We start from the raw sequence: 23,282 nt of genomic DNA, 5'->3' as shown, positions 1-23,282 counted from the left end.
ATAATTATATGAAAAGTGTCAATGACAAAATTGTACAGCAATATGAAAAACTCCCGATATAGCTTTCTGTTGCTCAATACGTGCTACATAAAAGTGTTTTTCCGAGCGTGAAAGAAGCCCGCGAATGCACACAAAGCGCCTCGAGTGGCCAGTCGCGCGGCAATTTTGCGTGTATTCGCGGGCTTGATTGAAAAAAATGAGCGACATCTCCTATATTCAGGACATGTTGGCTCTGTTCCGTAAGGTCGATAATTACGTGCCTGAAGCGGACATAAATGGGACACGTACTGAAAGGCATGGCCGATGATACCTTGGATTTGCTACTGCACGTAAGAATGTGCATGTTCTACCGTGTAGTCGGTCATCAAAGGATATCGTCATTTTGAGCTGGCAAAAAGTCAACGTATCACTCACTGCTTCGACCGACTTCCCAATACGGCTGTGACGCCCTCATTCGAAGATTGACCCACGCTATACGTCAACCATGCAGCTCCAGAAAAATGTTACCAGGATCGTCATTCGAGAACTCGAGGCCATGGTATGTCTGTTACTCCTCAGGACAGTATGCAAGAAAACTACTATTTCGTGAATTCAGGCCGTGGTCCGCCGAGGTCGCGAATATGGACATTTTATCCCGCACCTCCACCAAAGATGTTACGGGGAGAAACTATGATCACCATCATCATCATCCTATTTTTATGTCCACTGCAGGACGAAGGCCTCTCCCTGCGACCTCCAATTACGCCTGTCTTGCACTAGTTCATTCCAACTTGCGCCTGCAAATTTCCTATATACAGAGGCTATATTTACTATGGAAGGCGCACAACGCTGCAGCAAGCGCATGCGCACAGATATATATATATATATATATATATATATATATATATATATATATATATATATATATATGCACTGCTGTCATCGTCTAAGCACAGACCACAATATCGCCGCCCATGATAACGTATATGTATTAGGAGAAGGTATAGAAGATCAATAGTTATTTGTAATAGATGACACAATGCAGGCGTTGTTGCCACGAACTACTATTTAAAATTTATTATGCCAACAGTTTCGAGAGTGGAAATCTCTTCGTCAGGGAAGGTTGAAAGTTTGATAGTTTGTGTTGTGTTTCGTCGCGTAACAAGGTGTTTGCGCGGCGACGACTCCCCTCGCGCCTGAGCACATTTGCAGGACAGGTTGGCCCAATCACCCTGTTGCTTTCGGCGCGCTTCTATACTGCACTGGAACAGAGCGAACGGGTAACCCTCTCCTTCACCCATCAGCCGCCACTTTTAGCGAGATTCACTCCTAAAATTTTATTAATAATAAAATGTAAGTTCGCTACATCCGTTTATAAAATGGCGTTTTCTCGTGCGTGCTCAAGTTCGGTACATATCCGTTTATAAAATGGCGTTTTCTCGTGCGTGCTCGAGTTGTCCCACGCGAAAAACAAGCTGTAACAATAAAACAAACGAATGGCAGGAAGTATGGCAACAAAGGTCAAATTTATGCACATACATGCGCTGCAAACATACACACGAATCAACGTCCGCACAAATCCCTTGTCGGAAGCTGTGCAGCGATCTTTTCGTACACTATACATCGCTGAATAACACTTGGCTCGCCTGCATGATGTCTAAATGACGATACAAACAAGCGGTAACAACAATAGGAGGCTATCAAAGTCATAATTGCGCGCGCATGCGCTTTGGAGATATATACAGAAGTATAGATCCGCTAAATTAGCGGTCGCTGTTCTCTCGGCTGCACAACTTGTCTCGCACGAGCGTATCTCGGCTCGTCGACGTGACGTCACTTCCTGTAGCTCGGCGAACTGTCCGCTCCATGATCGCTCCCCAGGAATCGGCATTTCTCCGCCGGGTTCATGGCCGACTTGTCGGTGCAGCGGAAGGCCGCGGCAAAGGGCGCGAAGTTGCGCGCAGCCGCGTTGCAGGGAGGCGACGAGCGCCTCCCAGCGCCATCTTCCTGGCACAGACTGAGGCACATGGTCATGAAGAAGACCTGCTCTGCGGTGAAGTCCTCCAAGCCTTTCAAGCGCGGTTCTACGGTGCCGCTGACGGACTGCGTAGGTAAAGGACGCGGTCGTTAATCGCAAGTGTAAAACCACACTCCCATCTCGGGAGAGCTCGCGGAGTCTCCACCGCGGAACCCTTATATATACATCCAGGGCTCTGCAGTGGATCTGCAAGTACGAAAATGCACCCGGCCCCCAGCCTCTGTAATATCGTCTGGAACTGTCGATCTTTCCTGGCCGCAAATGGGATACGAACCAACGGACGTGGGTTCGTATCCCACCTGCGGCTATAGTTGAGTAAGGTAGCGAGGGTCTACGCAGGAGGGAATGACCGTTAATCACGTACTAGCACAAAGAAAGAATCCACGAAGGTGGCACCGGTATTCCTGCAGTCGCCCAGGAGACTGGGGTTCGTATCAGATAGAGAAATCCTTACTGTCGGATCCATATATAGTACCACCTCTCTTGTTCCATATCCTAATCCATCGTCCTTTCTTTTAGTTGGGCCACGAGCCATCCTCTCTGAAATTAGTGAATTCATTCATTCATTCATTCATCCATAAGCACTGGTAATAGCACAGGAACCACTTGCAAATCATATACGGGTGATCATTTTTAAGTTTCACGGAATTTTGAAAAATCGCTTGTGGCAGATAGCATAATTCTTATCCTTGAGCTGGATTATTCGAAGAGGTGCGCATAATTATCACGAGAAATCGAATCACATATTCAACTAATAACAAAAACGACTAATTAATTTATACTTTACTGCAAATATATTGCAATTTACAAATTATAGCCGGTGAACTTGCAAGACGTACCGTACCCACTTGAAATGAATTTACAGCATGAAACCAGTTTCGAGATATTATTTTATTATTTCCCAAAGTGTGAGACGAAATACACGGGCATTCCAGTGATTGACTTTTGTGCCTCAATGCATAAAAAAGCGTTTTCTTAAAAATGTAAGTGGAACTACATTTGTGGAACTACATTAAGTGGAGCTACATTTTTACGGTGAGCTCACGGCACATCTCGGAACCTATGCCATCCTCAAAATTCTTTCCAAGTGAATATGCCTTGCAAGCTCACCGGCGACAATTCATAAATTGCAATAAGTGCCGTAAAGTAACTAATTAAAAAGTTAGTAATTTACTGAATTTTTACCAATTAGTTGATTATGCGTTTCGATTTCTCGTTCAAGTAATGCCCGCCTATTTGAATAAGCCAGCTCAAGGACTAGAATTATGCTATCGGCCACAGGGGATTTCTAAATATTCCGAAAAACTTAGAAAAGAAGTTACGAGGCGACGGCTGTCACACGCGCGAAACGCGTGGGCCCGTCTTCACTCCACGTTTTTTTTTTTGTATTTTTTTTTTGCGCCCCAACCTTGAAACTCGGGAAAATTATGGGGTAAAAATTTTGCGAGCTGGAAACCGTTGAATATGATACTTAGTAGCACAGAACTCGAAATAAAGACAACAGCGAGAGGCGAGAGGAAAGATGAGCGCTGCACTCAACTGTTTATTCCGAAGCAGGACATCCTTATATATACACAGACATACGCATGCGCAAACGCATATAACACACAAAGGGCGCCAGTCAGCCGAAGGCAGTGTAGTCACACTATATGCTTAGCAATCTCATTTCCGAATCATAAAGTGTAACAGTCGTTTGACTAATGCAGGCTAGACCATTGATTTGGATGTGGTAGGCCTCTAACAGTTCACGAGCGGTTTTGTTCTTGCTTTTGCCTATAGGATCCTGACATTAAACAACAGCGGTTCACAGTCGGGACAAGACCTGCAATGCGCAGACAAGTGCGCGGTGGTATCCCCTTCTTTAAAATATTTGCGTGCTCTCTTATTTTGCTATTTTCTTTCCTCTGGCCTCTCACTGTTGTCTTTTGTTTCGAGTTTTGCGCTACTAAGTATCATGTTCAGTAAACACAAACTTGCCCAAGAAGAAGTTATTCTTAAGGACTATTGAATGTGATGTTTTCGAATACGTACGCACAATTTGACATTCGATCGAGCTTACGCAGTTATGCAAACAATTCTAAATGTGGCCAATTAATTCTGACTAATTAGCTATAATTAGCGAAAACAGACAAATTCACCAGGGTGCGCAAGGCGACTGCTAACAAAACACCGTTGGTGCCATCGTCGTATCTCGTCCCCCCTCCCCCCCCCCCCCTTTTTTTTTCCTCCTTAGATAAGCTTTATTCTGTGTGGCTGGGAAGCACGGTATATAGAGGGTGCGATACAAAGTTATCATGCTGCCTTTTTATATGGAAAGCTTCTACAAGTTCACGCGCTTTCTTATCTCTGTTCTTAAAGATAATTTTATTTCGACCGCCACAAGAGCTTGCAACGTCACGCGTTATAATCTACTGACAGATATAAGCTGCACTGCTTTTTTTTTTTCCGTCGGCAAAACCAACCATGCAATTTTTACTCAGTACGATTAATCGGCACCACAAAGGGGTTAAACGCAAAATCTTATGTTCCCTTTCGGTCTTTCTAAACACATCGGCGCACCGCATACGACCTAGCGTTTTGAGTCGGCTGTGCAAGCGATGCAGTTGAAACTCGATTTAACGAAGTGATGACCACGCTCGAATTGTTTCGTTAAATCGGGAAGTTCGTAAAATCGAGAAAGGAATTCTTCGGTCCTTCTAAATCCAAAATTGTAACGTAGCGACACCCCAAAAGCTAGCGCGGCATTGTATTTGCCGCTGACCCACGCCTGCGCGATGTGAAAAGTCCGCGAGGGCGGCCCGAATGGCTTGTGCGATGCAGGCCAAGTAGACGGTCACGTGAAGATATGACAGGCTGCCGATATGCGAAGACGCGGGCGCGAAGACCGTGACTAGCACGCTTGGATGTTTTAACGCGATAGCGTTAGAGCGCACGCTAGAAGAAAAACCCGTCTGTGTCAAAATTAGAACGCAATCACGGCTTTTTCTACTCATTTATTTCAAGAAAAGACTTCGTTAAATCGGGCTTGGTGGCCATTAGTTTCGTTAATTCGGGTTAATTGACAACATTGAACACTATATGGGTACCTGCCGGGTAATGAAAATTTCTTCGTTAGATCGGGAACTTCGTAAAATCGGGATTTCGTAAGATCGAGTTTTAAGCTTCATATACGCAAATGGAGGAACGGCAAATGACTCGCGCAATGACACGCCGCCGCGATGTAGCGGCTGGCCCACGTTCATATACCTGCACGTAGGCTGCATGCGCCGCCTCCAACGCGGGCAGGAAAGGAAACGCGGCGTATTTCTCCTCGTGGTCGGAGCAGGCCAGCAGCCGTGCCAGATGGTCATGGTCGTCGGCGACCACCAGGCTGCCGAGCGCCGCCGAATTGAGCAGTACGGTGACGTCCATGGCAAGCAGCAGGCGGAGCGCGTAGACAAAGCCCAGGCCCCCGAACGCCATGGCGGGCGTGCCGGTGTTGTAGTAGAAGGGAGGCTCCGCTGCTGCAGTCGCCAGCGAGATGACTCCCCGAGCCGCGCTGTACGTGGACAGCGCGCTCGTGTCCAGCCTGTACACCAGGCCTGCAGCCTTGTGCCACGATCTTAAAAAAAAAAGGGAGGGGGGGGGGGGGGGAGAGGCGCCGCAAATAAGTTCGTAGTGAGAGTCTGTTAAAAAATTCACCGGCGAATACGATACTCCCTAATGTGAAATTGGAGCACAGCTCTATACGTGTTTTGATTTCTCGATAAATTGGCTGGCGCGGACCGCACTGTCACGAATTTCGACTGACTAAAGACAGACAGGGACCAGTCGCTCGTTTAAGACAAACATTTATAATTGAGAAAGCAAACGTCAAAACAACACAAACAAACAATGAACAATACAACCTAATTCTACACATTCCCCAAAGTCCTCAAATATATTGAATTGATAAGTCCAAAATATTTACATTGAGCCCATCGACGTGGCCACGGCACGTCGTCGTCGCGGCTTCCGGCGACACGTCGTTGGGCCCCGCTGATGTGTCGTACACTCAACGTCGCTGTGTCCGACGTTCGGCCCACGGTTGGCCTGGTCAGGGGTTCAGGAAGGTGGGGCGAGCGACGCACCTGGACCGCCCGGTCAACTCCGCTAGCCTGCGGATCGGAGCCGCAGGGAATCCGGGAAACGGCTCCGTCAGCCTGTAGCTGTGGCTTCTGGTGGGGCGTCCACTCAGCTCGCGGGTCGTGGCAGCTGAAGAACAGCTTCCACTGGGTTGCCGCCCCGTCTCCGCGACCCGCCCGCCCTGTCTGGCCTCCAGCTCCTTCTGCCCGTCGGCGTCCCAGAGGGTAGCTGAGCTGCACTCTTCTGCTACGTGTCCTTTCGCATCGTTGGCCACGTAGCTCCGCGTGCACTTTTGCGCTTCTTCTTTCATATATTCAATTCTTTTTATACGGACACTTTATTATTTTCTTACTTCTTCTTTCTTAATTTCTTCCACAAACTCTTCGTGCTTGCTTGTGCTCTTCTGCTTTTTCTTCTCCCTTTCTTCCTTGGCTCATGACACGCACGTTCCAAACGAAGCGAAGCGTGGAGCGACTGCCTCGCTAATCGAGAGATCGCTATAGACGCAGCGCGTAGCTGACGCGTGGGCGCGATTCACAGCAGCCGCCGCAGACAGACCTCAGCTTATGCGGCTCTTTGGTGAACACACAGCGCGTAGAGAGCCTCGATTCGCGCGCCCCCGCGAACGGAGCGGAGACGAGCGAGCGCATCGAGGCACCATAGCTATAGCCTAACGATGCGTGCTACTCTGGCGCCATCTCTCGTCGCCTAGTTCGTCTTGCGCGGCGCAACGCTTTTTTTTTTTTTTTTTTTCGCCATACCCTCTTCATCCGCTTTCCGGCGCATGGTTCCACTGCACCCTCCTCCTCAGTTTCCTTTCCTTCACGCCGACGCTCGCCGGAGGAACGGGCGCTTATAAGAGCTGCACTCACAACAAATTCAAGGCGCACATAGTTATCCCTTCGTGGATGAATGCGAAAGCATTGCGACCACTGCGCGATGCCTATACTCTTTCAGCACAACTCTTTCAGATGCAATGCTCTTTCAGATGCCTGTTATCGTCATTGTAGAGTGGCACATTCCTAGTGGCAAATACCTAGCTACCCAAGTTGGCGTCAAATACGTTCGTTAAAGAGCGAAACCCACCACTGGCACACACCTAGTGACTCAAGTTGGCATCAAAGATGTTCATTGAAGACCATCACAGACCAAGTGGAACGTATACCCAGTGCTTCAGTTTCTTCGAACAGCGGTGCCTACCCAGTCCCGGATCTATATACAGTGACCCACGTCGTCGTGAAATGGGTTCGAGTTGTTTAATTAACTCTACCCTAATAAACTGTGCATTAATTAACTTCGCCTTAATTAACACCAAAGGTCGTGGGTTCGACTCCCACCAAAGGTCGAGGGTTCGCCGCCCTTTCGAACATCGTGGTCACGCCGACAACTAAGCCAGATTTTCCGCCTCATGGACCAAAAAAAGAAAAGAAAAGAAAAGCCCTTAGAGGTACTCGAATATCGTAATTTTCGAATCAAACGCGATTGTTCGATAGATATCATATAGATTTAGAATACTCTAGTCGAATCTTCATCGTATTTTATGCCTCACGGTCCAGCGTTACCCTTTCAGCCGACTCCGCGACCAATGCCTGGAAGTGGAATACTGACTTTTTTCGCTTTTATGTTTCTAAAAGTAAGGAGGAGGAACGTGGAGATGAGACTTGCCGAAAAGAAAAAGAAAAGAGAGAAAAGAAAACTTGTAAATGGGCGAAGTGTAAAATGTCTGCAGTGTTCCCATTCGGCTTACTTGTAGTATCGACCAAAAAAGTTTACGGACCACGGGATCTCAGAAAATGCTAAATATCCGAGCAGCCTTTAAAAGTATCCAGTAAAACCGCACGTCACAATGTTGCTCGCATATACCAGTAAAGGCTGGAAATGGGATTACCAGGCTGCGTTTTGAGGCTGCGAATATATTCAGCTTTTTGTCAGATCCCTTGGTCCGTAAACTTTTTTGGTCGATAGTACATGCTGTGTGCGGTTCTCAAAGGCATTAATCTAGATCTTACTATGCCGGTATAAAGTTGTAATGGAGGTAGAAGGTGTACGCAATGGTTACATGTCCTGCAGTACGTGTTCCAGATGAGTTGCCAGCAAATTAAGCGAGTAAACGACAACGGACTAGACGTGTTACAAACCGGGTACGTCTTAGTTTGCCCCCTGGCGGAACCTTAACGTTGGTTAGAATTATACGAAAGTTCGAATTCATCATCATCATCAGCCTTTTTTTTTTTTTTCGCCCAGTGCAGGACGAAGGCCTGTCCCTGCGACCTCCAATTACCCCTGTCTTGCGCTAGCCGATTCCAACTTGAGCCTGCAAATGCCCTAACTTCATCACCACACCTAGTTTTCTGCCCTCCTCGACTGCGCGCTTCCCTTCTCTTGGTATCAATTCTGTAACTCGAATGGTCCACCGTTTATCCATCCTACGCATAACATGGCCTGCGCAGCTCCATTTTTTCTCTCTATTAATGTCCATTAGAATATCGGCTGTCACAGTTTGCCCTCTGATCCACAGCGCTCTCTTCCTGTCTCTTAACGTTAGGCCTAACATTTTTCGTTCCAGCTCTCTTTGTGCGGTCCTTAACTTGTTCTCGAGCTTCTTTGTTACTCTCCAAGTCTCTGCCCCATATGCTAGCACCGGTAGAATGCAATGATTGTGCACTTTTCTTTTCAACGACAGTGGTAAGCTCCCAGTCAGGATTTGGCAATGCCTGCTGTGTGCACTCCAACACGACTTTTCTCTTCTGTAAATTTCCTTCTCATGATCAGGGTCCCCTGTGAGAAATTGACCTAGATAAACGTACTCCTTTACAGACTCTACAGGCTGACTGGCGATCCCGAATTATTGTTCCCTTGCCGAGCAATTGAACATTATCTTTGTATTCTGCTTCTGAATCTTCAAACCCACTCTTACACTTTCTCGGTTAAGGTCCTCAATCATTTGTTGTAGTTCATCCTCATTGTTGCTTAGAGGGACGCATTAAATTTTTATGAGCATGATGACGTTTGAGGACTGTGTTCAATTTCATTAGCATTGCATTCGCTTTGACCTTAATTTCATTTACAATGAATCAACTATTGATTTCATAAACCGCTTGTTTAAACAGCGAGTCCCGGTTATTCGATGTCGAATTGACGGAAGTCGACCTCACATATTACTGGAAGTTACGCGTCCACCACACATCCACCGGCACTGTGCACGACAAATCTTACTTCGTGATGTTAAAGGGAAGCTGTAAAAAAAAAAATTAAGCTTATAGGGCAACTGCTGAATTTGTACTTTCTGGAATCCATATGCCGTGAGCATAGACGGTGACTGGATGCCGGCTACATCGCTGTCGCAATGCAGGCGAGTTATCCCCGGTATCTGCCTCAGTGTGAGAAAGCTACGACGTTACTGTGCAGTGACGTCACGAAATGGGCGCTCGACGCTCGAACCGAGATCTAGCGCGGCGGTAGCAATGATCGCCGGAGAACCGAGCGTTTTCGGCAAGAACACAGAAAACCCAGCGATTCCTGATGAGAGCGGCAGCCTACTCCGAGGGGAGAGGGCGCGCGCGACATGAAAGGAGTAGAAAGGAGAGGCGATAGCGGCCACGCCACAGACAGGCGGCCCAGAAAGACGAAATATGTTGCGTGAGTCGCATATATACTGCTGTCCCCCGTAAAACATTCGAGAAGATCCGCGAAACTTAATGAAGCTGCACATGTTTGCTGTTTGCAACAGCACACAGCCGTCGGTACCACTTCTATCAGTTAGTGGCAAGTTTACGACAGCCTATAGTGAAACGTGGCGTATAAGGAGTGACCAACTGACGGTGTTTTAAAGTCACAAATTCAAACTGGGCGTATAATGGCGTAGTCGAGGGCCACGGATTGTTACTGACCATCTGACCAAGTGCACCCTAGCTGAGTGCGGTACACGAGCGTTTTTGCATTCGGCCTCCGCTGGAAGGCGGCATGTCGCGGCCGGTAGTCGAACCTGCGACGTCGTACTTCAGCACTGAACCATGCAGCACGACGAATGACGCGGCACATGAATGTACGCACAGCGCCTTCTATAGTAAAAAAAAAAAAAAAAAAGTCGAAGTCCTGCAAAGAATGCAAGTGTCACGCGTAAGGGGGCAAGGGCTTCGAGGCCACGGATCGAAAGCCGGCGTCAAAGAATCAACTACGAGTGGCGCAAAGTTCGCTATACAGTCGAACCCGGACATACCGAATCTGAAGGGGATCACAAAAAAGTTCGATATATAGGTAATTCGACGTATAAAATAAAAAAAGTTTATAAAAAAAATTGGCGCAGTTTCACCCGAAAGGCGAAGCCTCAATTGCGATAGCAAATTATAGTATATATAGATAGCTATACGGAGTAAGGATAGTAGTTTTTATCAGCTGTATAAACTTGGACATGCAGCAGCACCAGCAACGCGCAGAACTGTTGTCGACGCCGTCGGCGTGTTGCCCGTGTTCGCACCGAACGCGCGTGGCGTTGGTGACTGGCTCGGAGGTTTTCGACGAGATCAGAACGGGACACTCGTCGAGCAGCGTCGGAAGTCTTTACCACCTTCTCGCCTCCCCTCCCTCCCTCCCTCCCTCCCGTCTCCCCATGGCCTCTCGCGCGAGGGAAGAAGTCGCGTTTGCTCTCTCTCTCTCTCCCTCTCTCTCTCTCTCTCTCTCTCTATATATATATATATATATATATATATATATAGAGAGAGAGAGAGAGAGAGAGAGAGATAACCTAAGATAACCGCGAAGTTGTGCTTCTGATTTTCCTAAATACGCTTGGCCCATTGAAAAATCCAGTTACTACTATATATATATATATATATATATATGGCGATTGTAAAGGCTTAATTCTGCAGCCCTTCATGGAGCACGGCGCAGAACGCGCGTTTGCTGTCCGCCGTGCGTTCGCTCCCCGTGAAAGCGCGCGTCCCTCGCGTCCTTTCACTCGCACATACACAATACGGCGGGCGGCGACGATTTCATTGCCGTTGACGTCATACGGAACCTCACGGCGACGGTGACGGCGACGACAGAAATCCGCTTTGGAGTGTCTATATAACTGCTATCGCAATAAAAATTTCAAGGATATTTCTACTGCTGTTCGTTATATACAATAATTCGTTATATGTGGGTTCGATATATCCGTTTTTGACTGTTATAGGTAGACGAGGAGCGCAATTTTTACCGTCCGTAGGAGGCCTGGACCATGCGGTGGCTCGATAGCCAGTGGCCGAAGAAGCCGTGCTCGCTGTCCACCGCTTCGCCGTAGAGGAGCAGCAGACCGCTCCGGAAGTCGAGCGGCGCCTCTGGCCAGGCGACGGGCCGCGTCTCGTCCAGCATGTAGAGGAGGGAGCGCACGGGTAGCCCGGCGGCGGATGAGACGCGCGTCGCGTTCCGTACCGTGTCCTGCAGCGCACGCAGGATGCGCCTCACGGCTTCCCTGTCGGCGTCCGTTCGATTCACCCAGAAGTTGTCGGCCACGAGTGCGTGGTACGTGATGCTGACCTGGCGAAGAACCGCGATCGCACGCATGCTTCAGGGATCAGACTTAATTGTGCAGCGAGATGAAGAGACTATCCGTGTTATGTTGCGACGAGATCATCGTAGGAATGGCACTGGTGCGCACGCATGCACGCACATACACACGCGCACAGCCACGTTCGCGCGCCGCGTTACGCAATTAGAGAGCTTTAGCTTTGGGGACGCAAGCTGCACCCAAGCGCTGGGCGGTTGCGTAACGCCGGGCGTACAAAAGAACCGAAAGCGGTCAGGGTCAGAACCGAAAGACTATTCTGGGCCCTTCGCGCTTTCGGTCAGAACCGAAAGCGTGAAGGGCCCAGAATAGAGTTTGAGTCGCCCGATGCTTGGGTGCGGCTTGCGTCCCCTAATTAAAACTCTCTAATGACCCGTATATAGGTGAAGTCACACGCAGGGGGATGACATGTATAGGCGCGCCTTACCTTTCCCTCCAGAAAATCATGCACGGCTAGCTGCAATTGCAGCCAGCTGTGCAGGTTTTCTTAAATGCTTAGCCTCACTTGAAACTTTGTGTGTAGAGCTTAGTTTTTGACGCGAAACGTCTTTCAGTTCGGTTAGCATACGGAGTCGCTTGCTAAAACTGCATGTAATGAAAACATCATCATCGGCCTATATTTATGTCCACTGCAGGACGAAGGCCACTCTCTGCGATCTCCAATTATCCCTGTCTTGCTCTAGCTGATTCCAATTTGCGCCTGCAAATTTTCAAACTTCATCACCCCACCTAGTTTTCTGCCATCCTCGACTGCGCGCTTCCCTTCTCTTGGTATCAATTCTGTAACTCGAATGGTCCACCGTTTATCCATCCTACGCATTACGTGGCCTGCCCAGCTCCATTTTTTTTTCTCTTAATGTCAACGAGAATATCGGCTATCCCCGTTTGTTCTTTGATCCACGCTGTTCTCTTCCTGTCTCTTAACGTCAGGCCTATTATTTTTCGTTCCATCGCTCTTTGTGCGGTACTTACTACCCTGTACTTGTGAGGTACTTTTTCTCGAGCTTCTTCTTTCTACCCTCCAAGTTTCTGCCCCATATGTTAGCACCGGCAGAATGCAATGATTGTACACTTTTCTTTTCAACGGCAGTGGTAAGCTCCCAGTGAGGATTTGGCAATGCCTGCCGTATGCACTCCAACCCAACTTTATTCTTCTGTAAATTTCCTTTTCACGATCAAAGTCCCCTGTGAGTAATTGACCTAGAAAAACTTACTCCTTTACAGACTCTAGAGGCTGACTGGCGATCCTGAATTCTTGTTCCCTTGCCAGGCTATTGAATACTATCTTTGTCTTCTGCATATTAATCCTCAACCCCACTCTTGCACTTTCTCGGTTAAGGTCCTCAATCATTTCTTTTAATTCGTCCCCATTGTTGCTGAATAGGACAATATCACCTGCAAACCGGAGGTCGCTGATATATTCGCCTTGATCCTCACTCCTATAAGCCTTCCCAGTCTAAGAGCGTGAATACTTCTAAGCATGCAGTGAATAGCATTGGAGAGATTGTGTCTCCTTGCCTGATTGTGTCTCCATGCCTCGTGTACTGCCTGATTACGCAATGCGTCTATGACTGCTGGTATCTCTACTGAATCAAATGCATTTTCGTAATATATGAAAGCCATATAGAGAGGCTGATTGTACTCTGCATATTTTTCGATTACCTTGATTGATGACATGCATATGATCCATCGTAGAATATCCCTTCCTGAAGCCAGCCTGTTCTCTTGGTTGACTGAAATCAAGTGTTTTCTGGTTCTATTGGAAATTATCTTAGCGAATATTTTATACAATAATAATGAAATCAAGCTAATGGGTCTATAATTATTCAATTCTTTAACGTCTCCCTTCTTATGGACTAGTATAATGCTGGCGTTCTTCCAGCTTTCTGGTACACTTGAAATTGTGAGGTATTGCGTATAAAGGGCAAACATATTACATACTAATAAATTATGGGGTTTTACGTGCCAAAACCACGATATGTGATTATGAGGCACGCCGTAGCGGGAGACCCCGGAATAATTTTGACCACATGCGGTTCTTTAACATGCATCCAATGCTCGGTACACGCGTATTTTCGCATTTCGCCCACATCGAAATGTGGCCGCCGAGGCAGAGATTTGATACCGCGACCTCGTGCTTAGCAGCGCAACACCATAGCCGCTAAGTCACTCCGCCGGGTACCCTCGACTGTATTTCCCCTTTTTCTTGGCACTTATTCTGTGATTAACAAGCTACCGGTTATCAGAAACCAATACAGCATACATTTAGGTAGGAGGACGTGATCAACCAACTTGATGGCCTAGGTAGGAATCGGCATCTGCACGGCAGGGGCAACTGGGAGTCGACTGGTTCGGCCTGCGTAACATAACCCAGGGACGACAGGAAGGAAACAAGAAATGGTTGCTTCCTTCCTGTCCCCCTCTCTGCAGTGGTATGTTGGCCGAACCTGCTGATATGCACCATAGCCCATCATAATATTGTTACGTGGAAGCACAGTAGGGAAACTATTTACAGGGTGTATTTACAAGGGTAGTAAGCACCGGCCAACATGGAAGCCAGCCGACATCAAACACGGCACGTCGTCGCCATCAGATCACACAGTGGCCGCTTATGGGTACGTCCCACTGAACCCAAGGGTCGGCATCACCTTCTTCGAGTAGAAAGTAGCAATAGCTTACTGCAACATGGATGTAGCTGGGAGAAGCTTTTGTTCTTACGATGATGATATCATCGTCATGGGAACAAATAGCTGTCATTATGATGATTGTAGCTAGCATACAGAACTTGCCCTCCCATCCAGTTCTGCCAACCAGCTTACCTGGACAGCACACAGCACTTTCACGTGCAGGCTCCCGTGAGCGCCGAAAGTGGCGGTGGCAGCCGCGTAGAGCTCGTTGCTCGTGAAGGTAGCGATTTGCTGCAAGAACCACCAGGCCGTGTGGTAGAGGAGCTCCAGGGCCGAGAAGGCGCTGAGCAGGGCTTTCATGGAGTCCAGCAGACCACGGCTGCTCACGTACACAGCGGTGCTCTCGCGGGTCGTCGCGTCGTACGCAGCGGCAAGCGCGGACGTCCAGTCCTTGGCCGAGAACATCGGTACGAAGTCGCTCAGCTCGCTGATGTAGCCGTGGACGGGCAACGGGTGCTGCTCGCGAGTGGGCGCGCTCAATTCCTCGAAGACGTTGTTCTGAAAAGGAGTCGACAGCAGTGCCCATAAGTCCAGATTCGATTCCGAGGAGGTGAAGACTGAAAATCAGCTAACTGCCGGGTTTGTACGTGCCAAAACGACGATGTGATTATGAGGCACGCCGTAGTGGGGGGGGGGGGGGGGGGGGGGGACTTCGGATTACTGTAGACCAGCTGGGGTTCTTTAACGTGTGGCTAAATTTAAGCACACGAGAATTCTTTGCATGTCACCCCCATTGAAATGCGGCCGCCGCGGCCGCGGGATCGGACCGCGACCTCGAGCTCGGAAGCGCCACGCCATAGCGAAGCTACCGCGGCGGGTGAAGGTGAAGACAATATTCATAAGGGCACGTACTTATGTGAGTGAGGCGGCGTTAAAGATGCGTGCTGTGGTTTGTTCTGTCCGATACCCTTTGTGTTGACCAACAGCGGTCAAACAGGCTTCAAGTGTCCCGACGAAGACAAGTCGCTTCGTTGAAACGAAGCTTCACTTAATTGTACACCCGCTGTTCATCGCATCATCTCCGCCCTCCTGTGACCTCTTTGTTTTTTCTTCGTTTGAGATTATGTGATTTGAGGAGCATACAAGTACAGGCGTTCGACAAGCGATCGACAAGCGTTCGACAAAAAATGTGTCTTGTCGCACGGTGTCACTGTTGAAAAAGGTGTTTCGCTCGCTGAGAGTGTCGAAAAGAAAGGAAGGAACATTTCGATACCTCAGTCAATTTAAGATGTACATACAAGACACTCATGTTTCAAGGTCCAAAATATAATGTAGTGTCCACAATCGGAACAGCGGTCGAACAGGTTTCAAGTGCCCTGACGAAGACATGAAAACTGACATTTTCATGTGGTGCTCGCGAGCTTGCGTTGGCAATTCGGACTTGAGACGACTGGACGTTAAACGTTTGGTGGAAGCCTTTACTGCGATGACATGTTCTTTTCTTTATCGTTTCGTACGGTTCTGTGAGGCGGTGCCTCCGAGAACCCAATTGAGGACAAAGCCGTTTGTTTCCAAAAAAAACTTGTCGCAGTTTCACCTGAAAGGCGAATCATCAATTGCGATAGTAACTTTGTAGAGAGCTATACGGAGTAATGATAGTAGCTTTATCGGCTGTATAAACTTGGACATGCAGCAGCACCGGCCACACGCAGAACTTGTCGACGCCGTCGGAGTTTTGCCCGCGTTCGCACAAAATGCGTGCGGCGTTGGCGACTGTTGCCGGAGCCTCTGATATAAATAGGCACTTGGCATGCCGCAGCCCTTGAGGGAGCACGGCTCAGCGCCTACGGGGAGGGGTAAGTGGGAGCGAAAGAAGGGATAGAGTGGAGTCGCCATGGCTGGGCGAAGCAAAACCGGCAGGCATAGGCGGCACGTATCAGGCCGAGATGGAAGGCCTTGGTGTGCTGCAGAGTCTGCAGGGGTGTTGTGCCAGGCCGGTCAGGCCCGGGGTGGGGTGGGAGGCCGTGAGGCCTTCCCGCTTGTAGAAATGTCCTTAGAGGCGTGCGGAGAGCCCTGACGAGTCAAGGAACTCCACGACGCCTCGAAGTGCAGAAAGGTGGTGTCGGCCGGGTGCCGCAGCTCCCTCCCTTCCCTCCCCCTCCCCCCCCCCCCACGGCTTTTCGCGCGTCGGAAGAAGGCGCGTTTGCTCTACATATATGGTGATTGTAAAGGAGGAAAGAGACGCCTACTTCTGCAGCCCTTAAAGGAGCACGGCGCAGAACGCGCGTTTGTTCTCCGCCGCGGGTTCACTCGCACATACATGCAGCGTTCGGCGGCGCGCGGCGGCGATTTCATCTCCATTGACGTCATACGGAACCTCACGGCGACGGCGACGGCAACGGCGACGACGACGGCGACGCCGACGGCAGAAATCTACTTTCAGAGTGTCCATATAATTGCTATCGCGATAAAAACACACACAAACTTTTAATGAAACTAGAACGAAAATAAAGCCATAAAATAAACACTCAACGAAAAATCACAGCAAAAAAATGCACTTGAAATTAGGATGGTAACAACAGTACGCGAGTCCGGGCTGATCACGAGTGTGAGGGCGCGTAATAGTTCGCAGAGGATGGGAGGCGGCGAAACAACGAAAGACGTGGCGTTCGTCTCACCAAAGGTCGGTGTATTGGACCGTTGGACAGGCTACCAGGGCGCGGCAGCTCTGGCTTGCAGAGGGAAGGCAGGCGGCTTGGCGGCACGGGCAGATGGCGGCTGCGTTCTGGCCAGGCAGCTGGGCGTGGAACTCGAGCCCGTCGACCCGACTGCTGACGCGTTCTGCCCACGGGCGCAGAAGCTCGCCGGCCTCGGGCAGCAGTTCTTGATCGGGTAGAGTGGCGACGCCCAGGAACGAGTTGGCAGGAGTCCGTGGTCGGGTGAAGTTTGATGGCTCGGGTCCAGAACCCAACCTTCTCGTGGCATCGCTTCCTGGAACTCTCTCCTATTCTATACCAGCGTTCCTCGCTTTTCTGCTGTTCTGACCGATTCGTCTTTTGCCGATTGGCCGCTCGAATCTCCGTGTTTTCTTCTGATTGGATGCCTTTTCCTTTTATTATTCTCTTCCTGCGCCGCGTGTTCACGTGCCGGATGCTCTTCGACGTTGTCGTCTTCCATCCAGCACGGACTTCGCCTCCGCGCGCGCATTCCTTTTCGTCGGCTTCTTGTTTGTCTACATCCACCGCACCGTGTCGCGCACTACTCACATCACATTTACAAACGTAGCGGGTTCTGACAAAAAAAAGAGAAAAAAAAAACCAGAGCAATGACAACTACGAACGATTACCGTCGCAAGACTAGTGGAATCCGATGCTTCGTGCTGCTTTCTCTTCTCAGAGCCTTTCCCCGAACGCAGCAGAACACAAACATATTGACTCTTAATCCATGTGTCACTTTATTAAATCGGGGTAAATGTAACCGCAGGTCACCAATGAACTAGTTTATTCAGGGTGGAGTAATATCTGCAAGCTTTAATGAGCTTCTTACATGTTTCGTTGGGTTATAGTTGATACGACAAGACAGCACGGTGTGCTCGCGTTGCTATGAGCTTGTTATTGCAAATGCTATCGGGTTGCTATGGCACGCCAAAGGCATGCGCGTCCTTGGCGTTTTTCTAGAGAATGTTTAGTTTACGTGGACACTCTAGTCAATTTCTAGGTTTGCACGCTTCCTTGAAGCCTTATATATGCCGGTACTTGTTCGCTTGACTATAAGGTCTCTCGTCTGTTGGCGCATTGCTTTGAAGATGACTGACCAAAGGCCACGTGGTCCAAGCCGCGTACATCACAAGTTTAAATCGCTATAGAGAGTGAGAGATTTGTATGCAGACATACGTATCTGGCGTTTCTGTGGCTCATCTAATATGTTACTATATACCGGGGGGCAAACATAGCATTAACACGGCGATTTCAACGTATACATTATTTACCTGGGTAAAAATATTGGAACGACTCACGCGTGCATTAAGTTTTTGCCGATGACCGTTTTTCATCGGATTATCACTGTTATCGAGTTATCTCTCGGCGCAAGACGCGCCTACTGTGGCAGAGTAGACTGGTGGGCTATCTGCAGTCGCCGTTTTCAAGGTGCGTCTATATTCAGTCCTTGTTGCCGGCTCCATATAGCGGAGAAGTCTTGTCTTATCGTACTGCGCGCGCGACGCGAATAGTGCTGTACATATACATACTCGAATGCACGCGAGCACCAGACATGACTCTGGATTGAGGGGATCGAGAAATACTGGGGGCACTTGACTCGTCAGTTCAGATTCGATGACCGTGCTCGCCGCTATCGCATGCGCGAGTTGAGTGTCGCTTGTAACGCTGAGCACTATAGTTCACTGCCCCCCCCCCCCGGCAGAAAAAAAAACAATATATATATATATATATATATATATATATATATATATATATATATATATATTGTAAGCACATTTCACGTACTTCATCGTTCTCATTTGTATATAGCCATCATCATCCCTGTTTCTTTTCTTCGTCGTGTTTGAGCCTCGGCCGTGCCGGTGGAATAAACGGGTCTGCCAGTGCTGCCTGTCAATATATATATATATATATATATATATATATAACTTCCATTTCTGCCAGTATTTCTCGTTCTTTCAGCTGCATTCACACGACCGGACGGAGGAGGAATTTTCGCAGCGAAGGGCGTATCACGTGACGCGCGCGTCATCAATTCGTGCCGCCCTCGCCTAGTCCGGCCTCCTCCGCTCGCGGTCCGGATTGAAAATGCTCGCCGATATTTCCATCCGTCCGTTTGACGGTCGTCTGACCTCAAATTTAGCGTATTTAGCGTATTTAGCGTAGTCAGCGTCAAATCTGTCAACATAGGACGCATTGGCGTGGCTCCAGTGCCTAGAAGTATATTCTAGGCACTGTAGCGTGGCTACGATGGCGTGTTATCGGCTTGGAGCCACGTGTGTTTTCGTTGTGCAGCAGTGACCGCATGTATTTGTTGTGGTGCAGCGGGAAAGGCGAGTCGTGGTTGCGCGCGCGCCGGATTTACTCAGACCGCGCAGCCTGCGTGACCTCAACATGAGTGAGATGCACAAGAAAACGCTAAGTGACGAGGCAACCGTCACTTTTTTGGCTTTTGTTGAGGGTTTCACAGCGCTATGGAATATAGAGCAAGCCGAGCATGCAAACGCGCAGCTGCTAATAAGCGTTGGAGTCGAGAGTAAGCACGCGGATTCCGCAAACGGCGCTCCGGCTGTGGGAATGCGACTTAACACGGCTGCGCCGGATTCAAGTGATCACGTGACTGTTTGGCCCGCGGAGCAGGCGGGATTTTGCCCTCGCGTGTGTATCCACCTTTACCGTCACAACGCGACGGTGTTATGAGGTATAACATGTTTCAACTGTAAAGCCAATTAGATTGCCACTCTGATTTGGTTGATTGACGGAGTTTCATTTCCCAAAGAAACGCCATGGGCTACGAGAAATACCGTATAGACCTTACCCTATTGAAAACGGTGCATATGCATGGTTATTATCTATAGCGTGCTAGTTGAGTATATATATATATATATATATATATATATATATATATATATATATATATTCTCAGGATAGCCCCTACCATGGTAGGGGCTATCCGGATTAATTTCGACCACGTGGAGTTCTTCAACGTGCCTCTAATGCACGGTACGCTAGGGTTTTCGCATTCCGCCCCCATAGGAATGCCGCAGCCGAGGCTGAGATTGAACCCCCGACCTCGAGTTCAGCATCGCAACGCCAAAGCCACTGGGCTATAACCACTGCGCCCCCAAGACCTTCTACAGCACTATATATCCATGGGCGCCGCCATATTTTCTCACGTGACCGCACCCACCATTGAGCGCCTTCTGATCGGCGTTTCATCGCTTGTTTACCATGGCCATGGCGGCCAAAGGCAGGGCTAAGACAGCCGTTATTTCGGCCACCACGGTCAGCAGTGTATGGGTAGATGACACACGTGTTTCTTGGTCCAAAGCTGCAGAGGCCGTGAATACGTATTCCTTTCATTTATCCATTCTGTCTGCGCTGCAATCTTAGTAATGTGCAAGCTTACCGGCTGAAGGCGACGAATGTAAAGTAGTTTGATGTTTGCTTTTAGCCATTTACCCTTTACTTTCTATAGTCGCTATAGAGCTGTAGATTTGTATCGATGCTACGGCCATGCGCCTGTTGTCGTCGTTATATATATATATATATATATATATATATATATATATATATATATATATATATATATATATATATATATATATATGGGGAGTTCGCCAACGCTTGACGTTTATTAAAGCGTGAAATTTTCATATATAGCATGTTCCAGCTGAAGTTAGTTTCCCACAAGGCCTATATAATATGCCCGTATAGGCAACCTGAGGCCGCTGCATTTCGATGGCGGCGAAATTCAGAAGCGCTCGTGCACGTTAAGAACACCACGTGATCGAAGTTTATCCGACGTCCTTCCCTAAATGGCATCAGCTATAGCCCACAGCGAAGTTTCTGGACGTTCTATGTAATTTCATTTCAACTTATAGGCCATAATGTTGCTGTTTGTAAACAAAACGTAAAATGACACGCGCCGCTATCTGCATTTCACCTTAAAGGAACATTAACGAAAATGAAGTCCTGAAAGAAAACTTTACGAGTCTAAGCTGATTCAGCTGTTTCTCTTTAGTGTCGCAGCTGACTTAGACTCGTAAAGTTTTCTTTCGGGACTTTATTTTCGTTAATTTTGTGGTAAGGGATGTAGAAGAGAAAATGGTATAGTCAAACTTTCATTTCTTTCAAATTTCCCGCCGATACCCCAGCGGCGGTACTAGCGCCTCCTCTGGCGGTACATCAGTGGGACTTCGCAGATTTCAATGCGTTTACTTGTATTCGGGCTCCACTGTTGCGCAATAAAATTTCTGAGAAACTTGCTAAGTTCAGTGTTTGGCACTCTTGAGTCCAGTCCCTCTTAACAATAAACAAATAAAACAGCTGGGCCCGAGCTCATGCAGTCAAAAGCCATGACGTCACGGTGAGTTGGGGGGGGGGGGGGGGTACTTTGTCTTTTCTTGCAACGCTTTCTCTCATGGCAATAGCGGTATCTTTGTTTATGTATTGTAGAAAGGCAATATACAGTACACACCTCCACTTCGTCAAGTATCAGCGCGTAAAAAACAAGGGACGAACGTATACATATATAGAAGATACATACACAGCGCTGACTTCGAACTCTTGTTTTTTTACGCGCTGGTATTTGACGGTCATGAATAACCAACTAGCCCGAATTTCAGCTCTATAGTGAAGTATAGACACCTCAGCTTATTTTAGGCCCTTGGCCATGACGCTCAATCGAGTTTCAAGGCCATCCAGGCGCTACTGAACTTACTGAAAGTACGGGCCTGAACTGTAGGCTTTGAGCATGCCAAATTGCTCGCCATATGTTTTACATCCTCCTTCTCTCGTCATCGTCACCCACCATGCGCCTCTTTCTTCCCTCTTTCCTTCCCTCTTCCCCTTCCCCCAACGCCGAGTAGCTGGCTAGAGGAATTTACCTCAGGCCGACCTCTCTGCATTTCGCATCATTAAACTTCTCTCTCTCTCTCTCTCTCTCTCTCTCTCTCTCAGCTTACTTTTCTCTTTAGCGTCCATTCAATTGAATGGCGGCTAGCGTGTCCCTGTTAAGTTACCGCGAAGTTTTACGACAAGTACGTCGCGGTCAGCATCGTATTCACAGGGTGGTGAACACTCACCTGCACGTAGGCGCTCCTAGTCCGCAGGAACTGCAAGTACGACTCCGAAGCTCCGCCCGAGGCGCTGCCGTTGTTGTAGACGACATCGATGAAGTGTTCCACGTAGTCTTGGTACAAGGTCCGGTTAAGGCTGATGTGAACGCGGTGCCACAGTTGCACCAGCGGCTCCGCGGACAGCAAGACGTAGGGCGCGCCGCTGCGCGTGATCATGTCGAGCCGGAACCAGAGCGGCACGAGCCACTGGCGGCAAAGTGAGAGGCGTTTTCGTTACTCTCTCTCTCGCGCGCGCACGCGTATGTTTGTGTGTGTGTGTGTTCCCAGCAGCATGTGCTAACAGCTTACTCTGCAGGCACGGCAAGGCAAGCAGTGGAACACTTGAACACGAATGACAAGACCGATATGAAGGACGGAAGAATAGAGGGAAATCCGGCGCGGCGATTGCTGCAGCGATATCACGCGTGAAAATGGCGGGTGCAGTACGTGGATTTGTGGATTTCAGACGTCCATGTTCCGTTATTGGTTACGCTTATTTTTTTCCCCTCTGACCTTCGAAACAATTATTTTTCTAAAAGCATGGAGGCAATGTGCACACATGAACGACCATGGTGTGTTAGCTATATAGTAATTTAAATCAATGCGAAGCATTCCTGTCGAATATATAGCGGTCTTTGAATTGAGTCTTTATTTTCATGTATCATACACGAAGAATGGCGGGAGTAAAAGCTGCATAATAGCAGCTTGACTAGCTCCCACTACCTACAAAATGGCTGCAAAGCTGTGACATCTTATAAAAATAAACAACACATACTATATCAAACATGAGATAGGCTAATTTTACACTAACAATAATTCAGAATCATTACAAAAAATAAAGTTTAACAGGATACAGTAATTGATCAAGCGTCGCAAAAATAGAAGGGAAAGGGAAAATATATACGCATGTTGAAAAGACGTAGAACTGGATTACAGTGATACAATTGTGTACATCACACATATAATGAATAGCTGGTATAAATTAACATTAAAGTTATAAAAACCATGCAATAGCATCCATTTAAGTCATATTTTCTATGTTTATATCAAAGCCACTAAGATAATTTAACATCTTTGGAATAACATTGCGTAGCATCTGGTCACCATAGTTAGTGCGTGAACTAGGCACTAACCAACGATCATGCTGGGATG

General features: G+C 48.2%; 1 protein-coding gene across 1 annotated transcript; it reads right to left on the bottom strand.

Moving 5' to 3' along the window:
- Positions 1–1,494: 1,494 nt before the first annotated feature.
- LOC119448773 (uncharacterized) lies at positions 1,495–22,339 on the bottom strand. The gene is made up of 5 exons (XM_037711993.2): positions 22,098–22,339; positions 14,486–14,851; positions 11,319–11,638; positions 5,264–5,618; positions 1,495–2,082 (listed from the first exon to the last, which is right to left on the bottom strand). The coding sequence occupies exons 1-5, from the start codon at positions 22,305–22,307 to the stop codon at positions 1,813–1,815; spliced, it is 1,521 nt and encodes a 506-aa protein (XP_037567921.2). The 5' UTR covers positions 22,308–22,339; the 3' UTR covers positions 1,495–1,812.
- Positions 22,340–23,282: the final 943 nt, after the last annotated feature.

Source organism: Dermacentor silvarum, chromosome 4 (genome assembly GCF_013339745.2).
Source record: "Dermacentor silvarum isolate Dsil-2018 chromosome 4, BIME_Dsil_1.4, whole genome shotgun sequence".
Classification (NCBI taxonomy): Eukaryota; Metazoa; Arthropoda; class Arachnida; order Ixodida; family Ixodidae; genus Dermacentor; species Dermacentor silvarum.
Note: the sequence above shows the minus strand (reverse complement) of the source record. Positions and strands in the feature narration are given on the sequence as shown.